The sequence below is a fragment of the Siniperca chuatsi genome, linkage group LG8, assembly GCF_020085105.1.
Source record: "Siniperca chuatsi isolate FFG_IHB_CAS linkage group LG8, ASM2008510v1, whole genome shotgun sequence".
NCBI lineage: Eukaryota > Metazoa > Chordata > Actinopteri > Centrarchiformes > Sinipercidae > Siniperca > Siniperca chuatsi.
This window is the reverse complement of record NC_058049.1, coordinates 4,174,199-4,191,132: the sequence shown is the minus strand read 5'-3', so window position 1 is coordinate 4,191,132 and position 16,934 is coordinate 4,174,199. Positions and strand designations below refer to the sequence as shown.

The following is a 16,934-nucleotide window of genomic DNA, read 5'->3' as shown; positions in this document are numbered from 1 at the left end:
CGCGTGCTTGACAGGCTGCTGATTGACAACAGGTGAACGTGAGTTCCACGTCAGAAACACAGAGCTCAGGACATCAGCGTGGGGTTAAATACGTGATGAGAGGACGGTAACAGAAAGGGCAACGTTTTTATCACATTCGTTTGTCATTCTCTGGTGTCTTTATCCTAACACAAGGCAGCAGACAGACCGCATTATTCCTCAGCCTTAAACCAAACAAGGCTTTTTACCTCGCTCTGCGGCAGTTTGTTTACGAGATTCTGTTGGTTTGAAATCCTCCGACGGGCATGTCTACCAAGGGATACAGCTGAAAGCGTGAGTAAAGAAAATGCTTGACATCATAGAAAATATCTCTATCGTCTTGATTGGTTTCCGTCCCTTCTCACTCATAACGACATCAAAACAGGCAGATGCTGTTTTCTCTAATTATCCCTAAAGATAACATTATGCTTATATTACCTTATGTCTAACTTAAACCAGGCACTACAAACTAAGGTAACAGTTACTGTTTTATGGAGGACAGGCTGAAGATTTTTGGGAAGGACATTCATTACACTAGGGGTTGCTTGAAGGTAAAAATGACATTCCTCCAATATGTCCACCTGTTGCACATGGAGCTATGATTGTTAGGAATATGTGTACATATTTCTCATTAACCTCTCACACACATCTGAGTGTGTGTCAAATTATAATTAGTAAGTAATTATATTAAAGACATCATATGTGTAGTCAACCATAAACATGTATTTCCAGTTTCTAAAATCTATTTTAATGTACAGTATGTCAACTTCATGCCTTGTTAGCTGTTAAGTCTGTGTGTATAATATATGTCATGTGATGCTACTAAATGGATGTACAGCTGTCCACTGACTCAGATTTTCTTGTCTGATTTAAGGCAAATAGGACAGACAGGAAGGCTAACTGTAAATCCTCATGAGAGATAACTGGTGGTTGTCCAGACCAGACAGAGACAGGCCAAGAGATAAACACATCGTTCCCTGATGTGAACAATTATGTTTAGTCTGTCTGAATTTGTTTATTTCCGTTCTCCAGTGATTAGAAAGCCAAGGTTACCATGATGATTTCTTCTCCTTCCGCTGCTTCTGATGTCCTGGGTGGAACTACACTGAGAGAAGAAACCTAACGCACACAGGTAATACTACAATTTATGATCAGTTTATCATCATCATCATCATTCTGGGCACTATCCTGGTGGATGTAGCCATACTTTCTTCGTCATCCTCAGTTCGTTCCTCAGGTTAGCCATTGGGACACTAATTTGAAGAAAAAAACATCCAATTTGTTTGAGTCCCCTGTGGAAGGACATGTTTTTTCTACTGTTTGTTGACAGTTTGGAGTCACATGAGTTATATTGACTTTTTCTTGACTCAGTCCTTGTATATGTGACAGTGACATATTTCTTTCTTTTATTTTCTTCGGCAATGTATTTCTTTTAGGATACGATGCCTATAAGTACGTAGCTTCTTTTAAAATCAGGGTTAACTAGCAGGTGTTGCTTATCCTCCAGCACACATTAGAATAAACTCACTATAATCACATTGCTGCCTTTTAGATATTTTCATTCACTGAAATTTCTTCCCTCCCCGCTGCCAATATCTCTTCGCCAGTATGATGCCAGGTTACCAACGCTCAAATATTCAAGCAGCTTGTGAGTCCATGACGTACAGTACAGTGTGAAAACTAAATAAGACAACATAAATAAAGCAAAATAAAGGTGTGATTGCATCCTTAATCTGCTGTTACTCATACAATAATTGTTCCCTCATTGTGGTAATGCTGCAGCAACCTGAGAATTTGACAGGGAGGGTGTTTAATGCTGACTGAACAGGCAGGATGCGATCATCACTGCTTTAATTTTCAGCCTGGTCATCTTTCCTCAGCTGTTTGTCACTTAGCCTGCAGCAGGAAGACCTTAAAATGGGTTATTAACAGACTTATTGACAGAACTTGCAGTTCAGCAAATGATAACATGATGCAGGGATCGATGTGTTCTGGTATCAGCTGATGTCACATGTCTGAAATCAAACACTGCCATATAATAGTTTCCTTTTGGAAAACTACCAAACTCAAGCTATGTCTTTAGGAAGACACACATGTACAGTAGCCAGGAACTCGACCAACCCTGCAATTACAGTTAACGTGGTTCTACATGTAGCCTTCTCTGCATTTAGCTTTCTTACCACAAGTGTCATCACCCCACCCAGCTCTGACTCGTCTTTCACCTTCCTCTTCATTACTGAAATGACCTTCCCACTCCAGCCATGATGTCATGCTAACTCAAAAACTCTCCTGTCCAAGAAGCGTTTGACATTGCATGTGTTGAGCAAGATTTGTACAAATGCACTAATTTATGGAAAAGTGCACAGATCTTGTCAGCCTAAATCACAAATTATGTCTTCGTGTCTTCCACTCACAGAAAATCCTGAATCAAAATCTATGACTTTCTCATTCGGTTATTCCTTTATTAATATCTCCATCAAGAACATTGTTTTTTGTTTTTGGACAGGCTTACTTTTGGAAATTTGAAAGAAAGTTAATATCACAGCCCAAGGAACGAGTGATTCTTTTTTTTGGTGCAAATCCAGGATTTTCTCAGTATTTCTAATTATTTATACTCAACAGTAGAGAGATGACAGGAAATGAGAGAGAAAGCAGTGGGGAACGAACAGGTCCCTGGCCGGATGTGAAACTGGTGTGTTGTGGTTCATGGTCTGCGCCTTAACCCCTAGCCCACCAAGGCATCCCAGTGTCAGTCCAGGATTTTTAAAGGATTTATTAACTTTTCCAGATAGGTAACTTTTTAAAAATTTTGGATTTTAATGCAGATCAGAATACAGATAGGAAATAAAAACATTACCTGTTGTGTATTATAACCCGACCGATGCAGGAATTTTAGGCAGATACTCATATTGATATTGGAGAGTTCAAACAATCTGGCTGATAGTATTTTTTTCATTTAATATAAACACATAACATTACAGACAATTATGATATGCATCCCTTAGATTATTTTTTTTGAATAATTGTGAGAAAGATACAAACTGAGAGAGAAATTTTACAGGTGAAAAATAAACCTGTCGGTGCTCTCTGGTGAACAAACTATGTGATGGTGACACTGTTTCTAAATGGCCTCAAACCTAGTTTGGCATTTCTGTACTGCAATTTCTTGTTACTTATCAGCCAACATATACTCTAATACGATAAATCTGCAAGAAGCTAATATTGGCCGATATAGGTAGGAAGGAAGGTAGGTAGGTACATGTACTTTATTGATCCCAAATTAGGAAATTCTTGTGTTACAGCAGCAGGTTATCCAGGCATTGCACGGGAACAGTAAATACATGATAAATATATATATATATCAACCCTAGAGGAGCGAAAAATATATCAATAGAAAAATAAACACAATTAATTAACTAATTAATTAATACAGAGTATAAGAAAAACCCTTAGCATACTCCATAAATATAATAAGATATACAGTATATCTATTGAGTATCTATAGAATACACAATATAAAGAATATATATTTTAGATAGATAGATACAGATAGATATAGTATAGGCTCTATTGTCAATAACAAAAAGCATAACAGCTTTGGCAGTTTACGCAGCCTCGCTAGGTATGCTGAGTGCTTTCTAGTAATGGAGAATTTTTTTTCTTGGAAAGGCAGACTTTGGGTCTGAGAAAGATGTTGGCCCTTATAGGTCACTGTGGAGAACTGAATAAATGCCTGAAGTGTATTGTCACTGTGCAGAAGCCTTATTCTTCTAAGTCAGCTGATAAAACAATCCCGTCCTGCAGCATTCCTCCCTGACATGCCGATGTGTTTAACCAGATTAGCTGCTGCCTTCCTGCCTACCTCATCACAGACTCATTGAGTCGGACTGCAATGAATTCCTTCATTGTCTCAGGGCTCATAGGCACATACAATAAGATGGCCATTTGAGTATGTGTGTTTGGTTGACCATTGTTTTGGAGATATAGTGAACAAATGTTCTACATATTGTTTTTATAATATTTCGGATTTTATTGTAGTAGTAGTTTATTGCAGTACTTGCTTTCATCTTTCTTTATATTTTCTACTTCCTATGTTTATTGTTTTGCACCGATATACCAAGGCAAATTCCTTGTATGTGAAAACCTGCAATCAATCTGATTCTGTTGAATCATCTAAGGTGAGGAAAATTTTGTGCAGGAAAATAATAAAATAAACTTTCGGTTCAGTTCTGAGTGCATTCTGCCAGCTCAGTCAGTATTAATTCTCCACCCTTTTACTTTTTGGATTTGCAGCAACATCGCCTGTCTGCACTATATCAAACAACAGATTTTGTTGAAGGAAGGTTTTTTGTGAGAGATGCTAGATTGATTTTTGTTGATCCCTTAACTTTCCAGTTAGCGCCATCATCAGGTCAAACTTTTAATTTGTCCAATAGTTTATGGCCAAATACCTGCAAAACTAATGGCATTCCCATCAGCTGTACTTTGTTTTCCATGCTAGTTAGCAAATGTTAGCACACCAAACTAAAATTGTTTATGTGGTAAAAATCAGCATGTTAGCATTGTCATTGTGAGTATGTCAGGATGCTGATGTTAGCTAGAGCACAAAGGACTAAGTACAGCCGCGAGTGCAGCTGTAGGCTCTTAGACTTGTTCAGATGCATTTTCTTAGCACCACAAGTGAAATTCCATTCTCTTCCATTGTATTATGACAGGTGTCTCCAATTAACTCCAGATAAAACAAAATCTGTTTGCACGGCTGGATACCTTTTTTTTTTTTTTTTTTTTTTTTTTTAGGGGAAATTTGGGGTGAACTCACCCTTTAATATTGGATGAAAGTGAATAGTTGTGCTCACAAAATACACACTCCTCTTAACTTTCATTTGAATACCTTTGTGCTAACTAGTTGCCGCTCAGCGGACATGCACTGTCTTTAATTGCTTGTTTAATTGTTTGAAATAAACCACAGCCCACATAAATCTCTTATTTCCGACTGAAAAAGTCAAAAGGAATGAGTTGTAAATCTCTTTTTGTTACCCTCCACCAGAAAATCCAGACAATCCCTTTGCAAATAGAAGAGGATGAGATGTCCCGTGGTGCTTTTGTTTCCTGTGAGAGGAAAACTTCAATCACTTGAACGCTCTGTCTTCATTGGTCCGCTTAATGTTTCATGTAACCTCCCTAGGTGTCGTCTGATTGGTCCTTCATTCCACTGTGAAGACTTGTCAACCAATCAGCATCTGCTTGGGTGAGTGCCACTTCCTCTTCCCACCAGCTGCTGTCAATCAGCTTATTCAGCAGTGTGTGTGTGTGTGTGGCCACCCTTTCCTCCCCCTCCCCTCTTTTTCCTCTACAAAAAAGCCGTCCCACCCTCCTTTCCACTCCCATCCCCCCTTTCCTCATACACTGTTTTTATCTCACATGCACGCACTCATGAATAAACACTCACACACTCCTGCCACATGAGGCCCAGCAGCAGCCTGATGTGTGTGAGTCACTGGAGAAAGTTACACCAGTGTGTGTGTGTGTGTGTGTGTGTGTGTGTTTTCAATGCAGCAGCGTCTCTGCAGCAGATTTCTGCTTCAGTTGGGACAGAGCACAACAAGACAGACAGAAAGAGAGAGAGAGAGGGTGAAGATCAAGGTTCACCACAGCTGAATTTGGGATTCTGCACAAGGTAATGATAGCCTGATCTCATGTAAATGTTTTTTAATGATACTCACTCACTGTCACTCTAATACACACTGCTGTCGTCATGGTGGAGAGTTTGCTGTGGTTTTGGTTTGGCCTGTGGGCAGCAGATGTCTCAGCCTGGAGCTCTGACACACTTGTTTGTTTGTTTTTCAGTCAAGTTGTGACTTAAAGTCAAGTTTGTGTGCCATACTTGTACTGTAATGCTTTATAAAGAGCTTATAGATGAAAGCTGAGTTTTGGTACCTGTACCAAAATTATACTCTTATCAATACTTTACATTTAGCATTCTAAACATGTTTTTCTTCAAGTCAAAGTTCTCAAATTCTGTCTAAAAACAAGCAGCCTGTCAAGAACTTTGCCTAAACAAAATAGTTTAGAACAGGCAAAATTTAGATTTTAAATAAGAAACTATCTGATCAAGCAGGTGTTCAATACCAGCTTTTGGTACTGTTTTCAATTATTGATTTCCGTCAGTACTAAAGAAGAATTGAGGTTTGATACTCAGCTATAGTTGTAAATCTCAGTTATCCCCAACTCTGGGTCACCAAATGCTGCTAAACCCCTAAACCTTTTGTTGGAGGGAAAAGATAAATCTGTGTGGTGGGATTAGATCCAAAATGAATGACAACAGTCACAGTAACCTATTTTCAAAGTGATGTACAGGTGGAGGACACCTAAAAAAACACAATGTAGTCCAGTGTAGCCGTGCAGTATCAGCTCTGGGTATAACCCCATACGATTTATCAGAACCACAAACTACAGCCTTCAATAAAGTCGAATCAACACCTCTGTAAAGCAAAAAACTGAACATTAAAACCTTCATGAACGTAGAAATGAATGCAGGGCTGTTGTATAAGACAGCAGTAGTTTTAGCTAGGTGTAGCTAATAAACTGGCAGCTGATATATAATGAAACAGATTAAAATGTATGAGAAACAAGTGAATACACAATCATTTTCAGTAACCTATTTTTGATTAAGTAGATTCAAACAGATTCACTTTGTGCACTAACTAAATGTGAAGGAATTTGTTTGTCTGACATTGTTGCAGGAACATATCAGTTTATCATTTAGTGACATAAATACTTTTGTGACTCTCAGTTTAGAAACAGCAGGACCTCGCATTCAATTCAAACAGTGAAAGACATATACCAGTTTTATTGTGTACATTGATGCAGCAGGTGAGATTTTAGTTATGCAATGGTGCAACCTGTTAATAGATAGTTGTACAGTACCAAACTATAAGGGCTGGATATTGAACCTCAAGTTTTTTGGTACAGACTGAAATGTGTCCGTAGAACAGTACACACATGCTCATAATTGTCAAGGTAATGTATGATGAAGGTATCAGTATTGAAACTCAAGATTGCATACTGGCGCTATTGGAAAAACACCCAACCTTACGGACTATGATGCACGGAAGAAACTCCGTCAACAGCCGTGTTGCTGATGTCATGAGCGACTCCTCACACAGACATTATAATTTAATCACTGAGTCAAAAATAAAACTGTCATTTGAGGCTGTCCTTTAAAGCCACAGAAGACTGTTCAGCTGAACCATGTAATGGCTAATTGTCACAGCAGTGGTAGCATTAGTCGCTCTGTAAGCAGCTTGCCAGCCTCCCGGTGGGCCAACACGTGGTGTTCCAGCTCAGAGGATCCATGACAATACATCTCCCCTCTCTGCATGTTTGTGTGAAGTAAACCTCTCATCTGCAGCTCTGTTGCTGTCTGCTGGTTTATGGAGTTATAAAGGCCATCTTAATGAGTCCACTCTTAAATCAAAAGCAGGAATGTTACGTTATCTGCCTTGAAATTTCTAGGAATTTTCCTGTGGAACATATATCCGGCACCAGATGTTTAGAAAAACTTTTCTTGGACCTTTTCTTTACTTTTGAGGTCTGTGAATAACAGATATAGGGTAGAAAATGGTGACAAAACTCACCTCATACTACATACATAAACTGAAAGGTTGTTATGTAAAACTGAATGTCTCCAACAGCATGGCAGTTTATTTAACATGTTTCATGCTCCTACAATCTGTATTTTTTTCACCTAGTCATGTAAATGCCACTTCTGACATGTCTCATTCACTGTTTGGACAACAGAACGCAGTGCTGATACAGGAGACATACAGGGGGAGGACTTACACAAAGTTAACCTGCAACAATCCTGTTCTCCTAGCTGTTGCTGGTTGTTTTTCTACTGCCTCTGTATTGAGCTTTGAAGTTTAACACATATTCCCAATTTAAAATTACTGTTCATAACTCATTTCACTTAACAAAAGAAGTCAAGTATGTCCTCTTTCTAGTTACAGTTTTTGCCTTAGAGTTTTGACTGATCTGAGGTTTATTTATTTATTTATTTTTTGCTATGTTTGATGCTAAAGCTGCTCATATGTCACCACAATTAGGAGACTGAGATGCTGTAACATTTTCTTAACTTCTTGGAAATGCAAGAAAATGTATAATTTGATTTTTAAATCCTGAGTTGTCATCCAGTATTATTGTACATCGAGTGTTGTCCATATGGTCCACACTGGAATGAAGAAATTTGACACCATGCAGCGCCCTGGTGTTGCCCTTCACACTGATAACTCACACGATCAATAATGGTGGAAAACTTATATCTTGTTAAGATGGATGCTTTGCAGTGGAAAACTGCAGTCCAAATTAAAAACCAAGGGGTTCATCTTTTTCCACTTACCATACTCAACTCTATATACTATATGCTTTTATATGTCAATAAAATGCTTTTATAATTTTGGAGAGATGCTTAACAGAAGAAGATAAATAACATGTTACTTAAACTTGAAGTACAAAAATTAAATTTAAACATGAAAACACATTGTCTAAACAGTGTTTCTCTTTGACAGTGATCTCCAGCATGGAGGTGCCCAGGAGGCCACAGCCCTCCTCCTTCACACTGCCTCTCCCTAAACCGGCCTCATCTGCCCTGTCTCCCCTCGGAGCTGTAGAGAAGATCGCCAAGAAAGATCCGTTAAAAGAGAAGCTCCATGAGAAGGAGGATGGAACCGTAGAGAAAGATCAGTTTGGAGAAGAGACGTTCAGTACAGAGGAGGAGTCGGACGTGTCTGGGTTTGTGGATGCACCAGCTGAGACCTCAGAACTTGTAGATACAGATGCTTCCACTGTGGAAACAAATTTAAGACTTTCCTCACAGGATAGCTTCTCAGAGGAGAGCTCAATATCAGAGGAGAGATTTGCAGAGGAGGCAAAAGAGGCCAAAAAGAAGTCTCAAGAGGAGGAAGCAGCAGCTAAAGAGAGGGCAGCCCAGAGACAGATGCTGGCCATAGAGGAACTGGTCCAGTCTGAGAGGAATTACCTTCGACTGCTGCAAGTTAGCACTGTGACCATCAAGAGCAACCTACAGAAACTACAGGTATGTGTGGCATTTAGTGGCATTGTTATGGAAAAATGAATACTACTGATTTGGGCTGCAACTAACTTATTTTCAATTTAATTTAATCTGTGGATCATTTTTTCTTATTATCTTGTGAGCCCAAAGTGGAGGTCTTTAAATTACTTGTGTTGTCAGTTGCCAACAGTCCAAAATCCCAAACCTTTACAATAATATAAAACAAGAAAGGCAGCAAATTTCACATTTTGAGATATACTGCTTAGCAATGTTTGGCATTTTTACTTGATACGTGAATTAAACAATTAATGATCCATCAAAATTCTTGCTCAAGTTATTGAAGTCATTCAGGAAACAACTATTATAAAGTTCATGTACACTACCAAGTCATATAAACAGGTGCGTCGGGTCAGAAACTAAAGATAATGGATTTATTTACGACCAAAGTCTTGTAACTAAACTAAGTACAAGGGATTGACAGTGTGCAGGATTCTTTAAGTCTTTCAGGAAACAAAATTATTTTATTGCAGTTTTTAATCTTCAACTTAATTTACTTTTTTCATTGCAACATTTCTTAAAGTGGTAGCTACTTAAAAGCTTTTTTCCTCACAATGTCCAGCTGTTACTGACAACTACAAAACCTTACTTAAATTCATTCATTATCAGGTACAGTATCAAGTCACTAATCATACAATGCTTTGATCTTTAAAAATGTTTAAACTGCCACATTATAGAGCTGCAACGATTAGTCGATTAAGCAATTGTTTTGAGTAATTTTTTAAGAGAAAATGTCCAAATTCTCTGATTTCAGCTTCTCAAATGTGATTATTTTCTGGTTTCTTTAGTCCTTTATGATAGTAAACTGAATATCTTTGGATTGTGGACAAAACCAGACATTTGAGGACGTCACCTTGGGCTTTGGGAAACAGTGATCAATGTTTTTCACCATTTTTTGACATTTTATGGACCAAACAACCAATCGGTTAATCAAGAAAATGATCGACAGATTAATTGATAAGGAAATATTTGTTACTTGCAGCCCTACCACATTATTGGTCCACTGTTTTCATGGGGTAGCTGTTTCTTAGGGTATTAAGTTAAATATTTTACACTAGGATTGCAGTATCAAATCTGGAGGATGAAGATGCATTCTTAACATTGGAGACACATATCTGTGGTAACTATTCCAAATGCAGGGTCCACTTACTTAGCTATTCCCGGAGCTTTCGACCGTATCCCACGGCTGAAGAATTTGCTGTTCCATTCTCTAAATAAGATTGTGGGATACAGTCAAATGTTCCAGGAAGAACTAAGTGAGTGGACCCTGTGTTTAGAATATTTATCACACATAAGGAAGTTCTCCCTACCCCATCATCACCATGTGACCCTAAACTGGTACGTTTTGGGGCCCGTACAGATTGTACAGCTCCTAGGTCTAAATACTGTACAAGGGGAACTATACAGAAAAAATGTGAAGTATGATTTTGCTAAGAAAGAGGCTGCAAGTCCAGATCAGTTGTGTTCAAAAAGCAAGCTTAGTCTCATGTACTGGGTTCATGTGCAAGTAAAGTAAATCTTTAACAGCATCAAATATAGATTTAGTTGTTGTTTAGTGTTAAGATCTGCCAATCAATTTTGGAGCAATAGCAGGTTTAGTTCTGTGTTTTGAATATGTATTGTGGGACAGCCCTTTGATTAGCCTTTAAATAAAAGGTAATCACTGCATGTTGAATGGGAACTGCAGCATCCAGAACAACTGTAATGCCAAGGCTGCTTGGTGGTTTATTATCGTTAGCTTTTCATTACATCTGAGGTATTGCTTATTACTGTTAAATAGTCATTTATTATCACTGCGGTAATGAAATGAGGCCTCGTAAAACATAATGGAATCAGGCTTTATGGGCTGGGTGGGCTGAACTGTGGATGAGTAAAATGATAACACACCGAGGGAACAGTAGATGAAGGGAAAGAGAATTAAATGAAAATAGGAGTGGAAGGGCTAAATTATGGCCTGATGACCTGTTAAGGGAAGGAAATTAACTGGTGAATAGTTGATGAAAGAGACATTAAGAAAGAGATTTGTCTGTGTTATGTGGCATTTGTCCATATTTTCTGTTTGTTTTTTATATTAGATGTATATGCATTTTTTGCATATGTATAAACACATAAAAATCAAATAACTTGTCCAATGTAAAGTTGAGAGACAAAATGCAAATGTGTGAAAATAAAATGAAAGATGGAGTTGAAAAGGGTGTTAAAAATATGGCTAAAGGAATATGATGGATGGAGGAAGGACAGCAGGATGAAGACTGAGGGAAGCAGCAGAGTGAAGGACGGCTGACACACAGAAATACAATAAATATGTGAATGAATGGTGCCGTTGTCAGACAGGAAAGTTGTTGGTTTGTTTTCTGTGGCAATGTGCACATTGTTCAGTCTTCCAGCAGCGCCCACTATTCTCTCATTAGAATAGAATGGAGCTAAACAAAATGGTTCTTTATCAGCTATGCATTAGCATTTTTCTTGTACGTATTTTTCTTGTAAGGGAGCGGACACACATGCATATGTTGCACAAGATAGACATTTCATTTGAATATGCAAATAAATCTTACTTTTAAAATCTACAATGTTTTTATAATTACACACTTCTGCCAGAAACCTCAGTTTTGGAAGGACATTTTTGTTAGCTTTGCCATTCAACATTTATTTTTGTTTTCTGCTGTAAGTAGCTAAGTAACCTATTAAAAACAGAAATACCTGTTGTTATTCAACTAATTTTATTTGAGCCATCAACATGTTTAATTCAAGTTTTAATATGTACTAATGTGTTTTTTATTTATTTTATTACTTGGGTCCTCTACCAGAGGCCTGGGAGCTTGAGGGTTCTGCGCAGTATCTTTGCTGTTCCTAGTACTGCACTTTTCTGGACCGAGATGTCTGGTGTTCTTCCAGGGATCTGCTGTAGCCGCTCCTCAGTTTGGGGGTCACTGCCCCGAGTGCTCCGATGACCACGGGCACCACTGTCGCCTTCACCTTCCAGGCCTTCTCCAGCTCTTCTCTGAGCCTTTGGTATTTCTCAAGTTTCTCATGTTCCTTTTTTCTGATGTTGCCATCACTTGGTATTGCCACGTCAACCACAACGGCTTTCCTCTGCTGTTTGTCCACCACCATGATGTTGGTTCGCCATTATCATTCTGTCAGTCTGAATCTGGAAGTCCCACAGGATCTTGGCTCGGTCATTCTCTACCACCTTTGGAGGTGTTTCCCACTTTGACCTCGGGGTTTCCAGTCCATACTCCGTGCAGATGTTCCTGTACACTATGCCAGCCACTTGGTTATGGCGCTCCATGTATGCTTTCCCTGCCAGCATCTTACACCCTGCAGTTATGTGCTGGGTTGTCTCAGGGGCCTCTTTGCACAGCCTACACCTTGGGTCTTGTCTGGTGTGGTAGATCTGGGCCTCTATTGCTCTGGTGCTCAGGGCCTGCTCCTGTGCAGCCATGATGAGTGCCTCTGTGCTGTCCTGCAGTCCGGCCCGCTCTAGCCATTGGTAGGATTTCTTGATATCAGCCACTTCAGTTATGTTCCGGTGGTACATCCCATGCAGGGGTTTGTCCTCCCATGATGGTCCCTCCTCCAATACCTCTTCTTCTGTTCCCCACTGCCTGAGACATTCACTGAGCACGTCATCTGTTGGGGCCTTGTCTTTGATGTACTTGTGGATCTTGGATGTTTCATCCTGGCTCTCACACTCACTAGTCCATGGCCGCCTTCCTTACGGCTAGCGTATAATCTCAGGGTGCTGGATTTGGGATGGAACCCTCCATGCATGGTGAGGAGCTTTCGTTTCTTAACGTCTGTGATCGATCTCCTCCTTTGGCCACCTTATTATTCCTGCAGGGTATCTGATCACTGGCAGGGCGTAGCTGTTTAGCTGTATTGCCTGGGCCTTGTTCTTGCCATTGAGCTGACTTCTTAGGACTTTCCTTACTTGTTGGAGGTATTTGGCAGTTGGTGATTTATATATATAAAAAATTATGTTGCAAATAAGTGTTCTCACTTTAACATGTTCTTTGGATTCAGTGTGTTTTTAACACAAATAAATCACATTCAGTCATTTCAGAAATCAAATCAATCAAACATTTAGAAAAATGGATTCAATTTGGGCAAAATTAAAGAAATTGATAAAATGTCCTCTCAGTTGCTCTGGTATTAAATTGAAGAATCATTAAACATAATGGAATCAGGCTTTATGGTGTGCAAGGACAGACCTATGGATGAGCACAAAATTAAAAAATATGAAAAATGGAAAAAAAAGTGGAAGGGCTATTGGGGGAAATTAACTCTCCAATACTTGGTCAAGGGGAAAAGTTAAATGATTGTGTTGCGTCTGCATGTACGTCATATTATATTCTATGTATTAAATATAATCTTAGTCCAGTCTACAATTCTGTGCATCAGTAAATTAATTAGTGCATTTTTCTGTCTGCCTGCAGCCGCCTCTAGCCAACCTGGACAGCATGTTTCTCTACATAGAGGATGTGATGGACGTATCAAGTCGACTCCTCAGCCTGCTGGACCACAAGCAGGTTCAGCCTGGAGACCCTCTCTTCCTGGAGACACTCTGTAAGGGATAAAACTTAACTTTCACTTTCATTTTTTTTTTTATCGGTATTAGCCCCAAATCTCCCATCTTATTGACTGGGGTTGTCTTTGTTACCTGACAACATGATCTTATTCAGCCTTTCACCAGGAAGTGGTTAGATCGTTGCTGGTTTCACAGAGGTTTTCTCTCTCTAGATCAATGCTCTGATCACACTTGTTGACAGGAAACAAATAAAATCTTCACACGTCTTGTCGAGGTGGTTTTCACATTCATGTGATAATCTAAACGAGTTCACACTGACAAATTCACAGTCTCAGCAAGGTCTCTGGGTGGTGTAATGGGTGCATCTCCAATTTAATGTACACACAATATAGTTTATTGTTAAAGTAGTGTATCTGGGAATGCAGCTATACATTTTACTCTATTACTACATGCTAATGTGTGAGAGGTGACAGTTGAAGAGGTATAGGCTGTCAGGGCCACAATGTACTTCTTGTATTTGTGGTATTGTTGATTATTTTTAGATGTATGTGTCTTTAAATGTGTACCAACAATGCAGTCTTTGGTCAAACAAACCAGACTTCCAGACATTCTTTGTCCTTTTTTAAAGGACATAACAACCACTGTTCCAACTATGGGATGCTAGCACTTTCACAGACCAGTAGTACTATGAAAAGCTACAATATGAACATGTAATATTTGTATGGATGTATTAGACTCTCATCTTTTTTGGCCATTGTGGTCATTTAAAAAAAAAAAGCCTTGACTGAAACTGGGTGTTAAAGAGTTAAGAGGAAAATTGCCCTCAATAAAAACACACTGAAACACATAAGATAAGAATATAGACCTCAAACTGTGTATGTAACAAGTAACCTGGACAAAAAACAAACGTAAAAATGTATATAATAAGTAGGTGATTTTTTTCTGTTCGATAGCAGAAAATTAAATAAAATTAGAAGAAAACTCAACTTATTTTCCCTTCACACTTGCACCAAAATTCTGTATAAAATGTGTAAGTACAACATGGTGATCTGAAAGGGGGTAATGAAAGTGAAGGGTGTTTTTTTTATTCTGGGTCCCCATAGTCAAGACATGTCTACATGTGTCTCTTCCCATGACATTGTATAGTTTCTCAGCATGGAGGCTATTGATTAAATCTGGCTTTCTGCATGATGACTATGACGAGACTTAACTGGTGTTAACTGAGTGTTGTTCTGTGCAGTCTATGGCTCTTTTAATCAGAATGGTAGTAGCGTCACTGAAAGCATGGGTTGTCTTTTACATGATTCCACAATGAGCTATCTCTCATTTGTATAAATTAGTCAAATAAATGAAGGGTACAGCTAATTTGATTTAAAAATAAATAAATAAATAAAAAATAAAATATTTTAAACATATATTAGCATTTTAAAGTTGGTACTTCTTACCTTTTTTTGGTATCCTTACAAAAACTATACTATAATTAGTATACTTAACCCCTGTGTTGTGCTGACTGAGCATGATTTCTATATGTAAATAAGTAAATATGTTTTTCCTGACAGGTGATTCGTTCCTCAGCATGTCTTCAGACATTGAGTCAGCCTATAAGGAATACCTGGCCAACTATAACAATGTTACAGTGCTGGAGAACAGCTACAAACAGAAGGAGGCGCTCTGGAACGAGATTGTCAGAGTCATCAAGGCCTCAGCGTAGGTTTATATCATCTTCAACTGTACTTAGTATTGCTTAAAACATAAAATAACAAAAATTACAGCTGGATAAACAATAGACCCAACATGTAACCATTGTTGATTTCAGTCTTGAGGTTATGACCATTCATTGTTGCTGTCCATCTCTCAAGGCCTGAAGTAAACGCCACCTCTCTGAGTTTCTTTTTGGTGATGCCGGTGCAGCGGATCGCACGCTACCCCCTCCTCCTGCAGACCATCCAGAAACACACTGACAGAACTCACCCAGCGTATGCACTTCTGGAGCAGACCGCTCACACCTCCATCGCCTTAAACTGTCGCATCAATGAGTACAAACGCTTCAGAGAAGTTGGTGAGACGGGTTACCATCAAGTCCACTATTATCATATAAACTGATAATGAAAAAAAATATATATATGTGTGTTATTTCCTTTTATGATATAGTCCTTTGTGATCCAATTAGTGCAGCAAGGCACTGACATATCGAGAGTCAGGGATTCAATTCCCTATGCAGCACAACAGGTGGAGGAAGGCAGTAGTGTTTCTATAAAGTTATGTGGGTTTAAATGCACACAAACACAGTGAAGATGTTCTTCAGAGTCACAGTTGCATGGGAGGACTGGCACTGTACTCCAGATTAACTGTCCCTCATACTGTGATTGTAGCTGACAAATACAAGAAGACAGAAACCCTGACCATAAAGGACAAGATCAACCGCCTCAACACCCACAGCATCGCAAAGAAGACATCGAGGATCAGCCAGCACATCAAACATGAGACTGGAATAGCACCTAAGGTAAGATAGAACTTTAATGGCCCTACTTAAATAACACCTTCCCTGCTGAAGTGCAACACAGGATCCCAGCCAACTCCAGGATGCTGTTCTGTAACTGACCATGACCTGGCCATCACTGTCCCTTGTTTGGAGTTAGGCATTCGAAAGGAGAACCTAACCCATAAGAATCAAAGAAGCAACATGTTACAGTTAACGTTTAAGCATGCTTATACCTCAAGGCAACTCTTCCAGGCCTCTGAGCCATCAATAATCTTAAAGTACATACTCTCCCTCTGCAATGCAGTAGTTAATAATTAATCAGAGAAGTGATTAATTTGCAGAGAAAACATATGATATGAGCGTTTATTGAACCTGCTGTTTGCTCTGGCCTGCTACACTGTGCTTTCCTATGCTTACACTTGTCAGTCCAATAAGGTTTTTCTGGTCTGATCCAAGAGTTCACATTCATGAGCATACTCACTTGTCTCCTGTGGCTTTATTTTTAACATGTGCTGACTGGATTACATTCTACTTTGCCTTTTGACATTTCTCATACAGTATGTAGGTTGTAACTGCATTGCATATACCTAGAATATAAAGGAATCACACTTTGAAGCTTTGCAAAACCCAATTTTCTGTGCGTTCGCCTGTCATTTGAGGCTATTTGCTATAAATTGGTGATTAAAAACAAGTGCAACCACAGCCTTACAGGACAGCATGGACTAGGAGCACCCTTCCCAACCATACATGAATGATGAACATTGTATGACTTTGTA

General features: G+C 39.0%; 1 protein-coding gene across 2 annotated transcripts in view; it reads left to right on the top strand.

Moving 5' to 3' along the window:
• Positions 1 to 16,934, top strand: part of arhgef37 (Rho guanine nucleotide exchange factor (GEF) 37) — a 35,436-nt gene continuing 18,502 nt past the window's right edge. The window contains exons 1-9 of one of the 2 annotated variants that reach the window (XM_044205716.1): positions 1 to 312; positions 1,051 to 1,150; positions 5,204 to 5,266; positions 5,578 to 5,695; positions 8,586 to 9,112; positions 13,585 to 13,714; positions 15,236 to 15,383; positions 15,536 to 15,735; positions 16,049 to 16,179. In XM_044205716.1, coding sequence (XP_044061651.1) covers positions 8,597 to 9,112; positions 13,585 to 13,714; positions 15,236 to 15,383; positions 15,536 to 15,735; positions 16,049 to 16,179 — 1,125 coding nt within the window. In that variant the 5' untranslated portion in view covers positions 1 to 312; positions 1,051 to 1,150; positions 5,204 to 5,266; positions 5,578 to 5,695; positions 8,586 to 8,596. Of the gene's footprint in view, positions 313 to 1,050; positions 1,151 to 5,203; positions 5,267 to 5,574; positions 5,696 to 8,585; positions 9,113 to 13,584; positions 13,715 to 15,235; positions 15,384 to 15,535; positions 15,736 to 16,048; positions 16,180 to 16,934 lie in introns of both variants that reach the window. The other variant, XM_044205715.1, reaches the window with a different exon arrangement.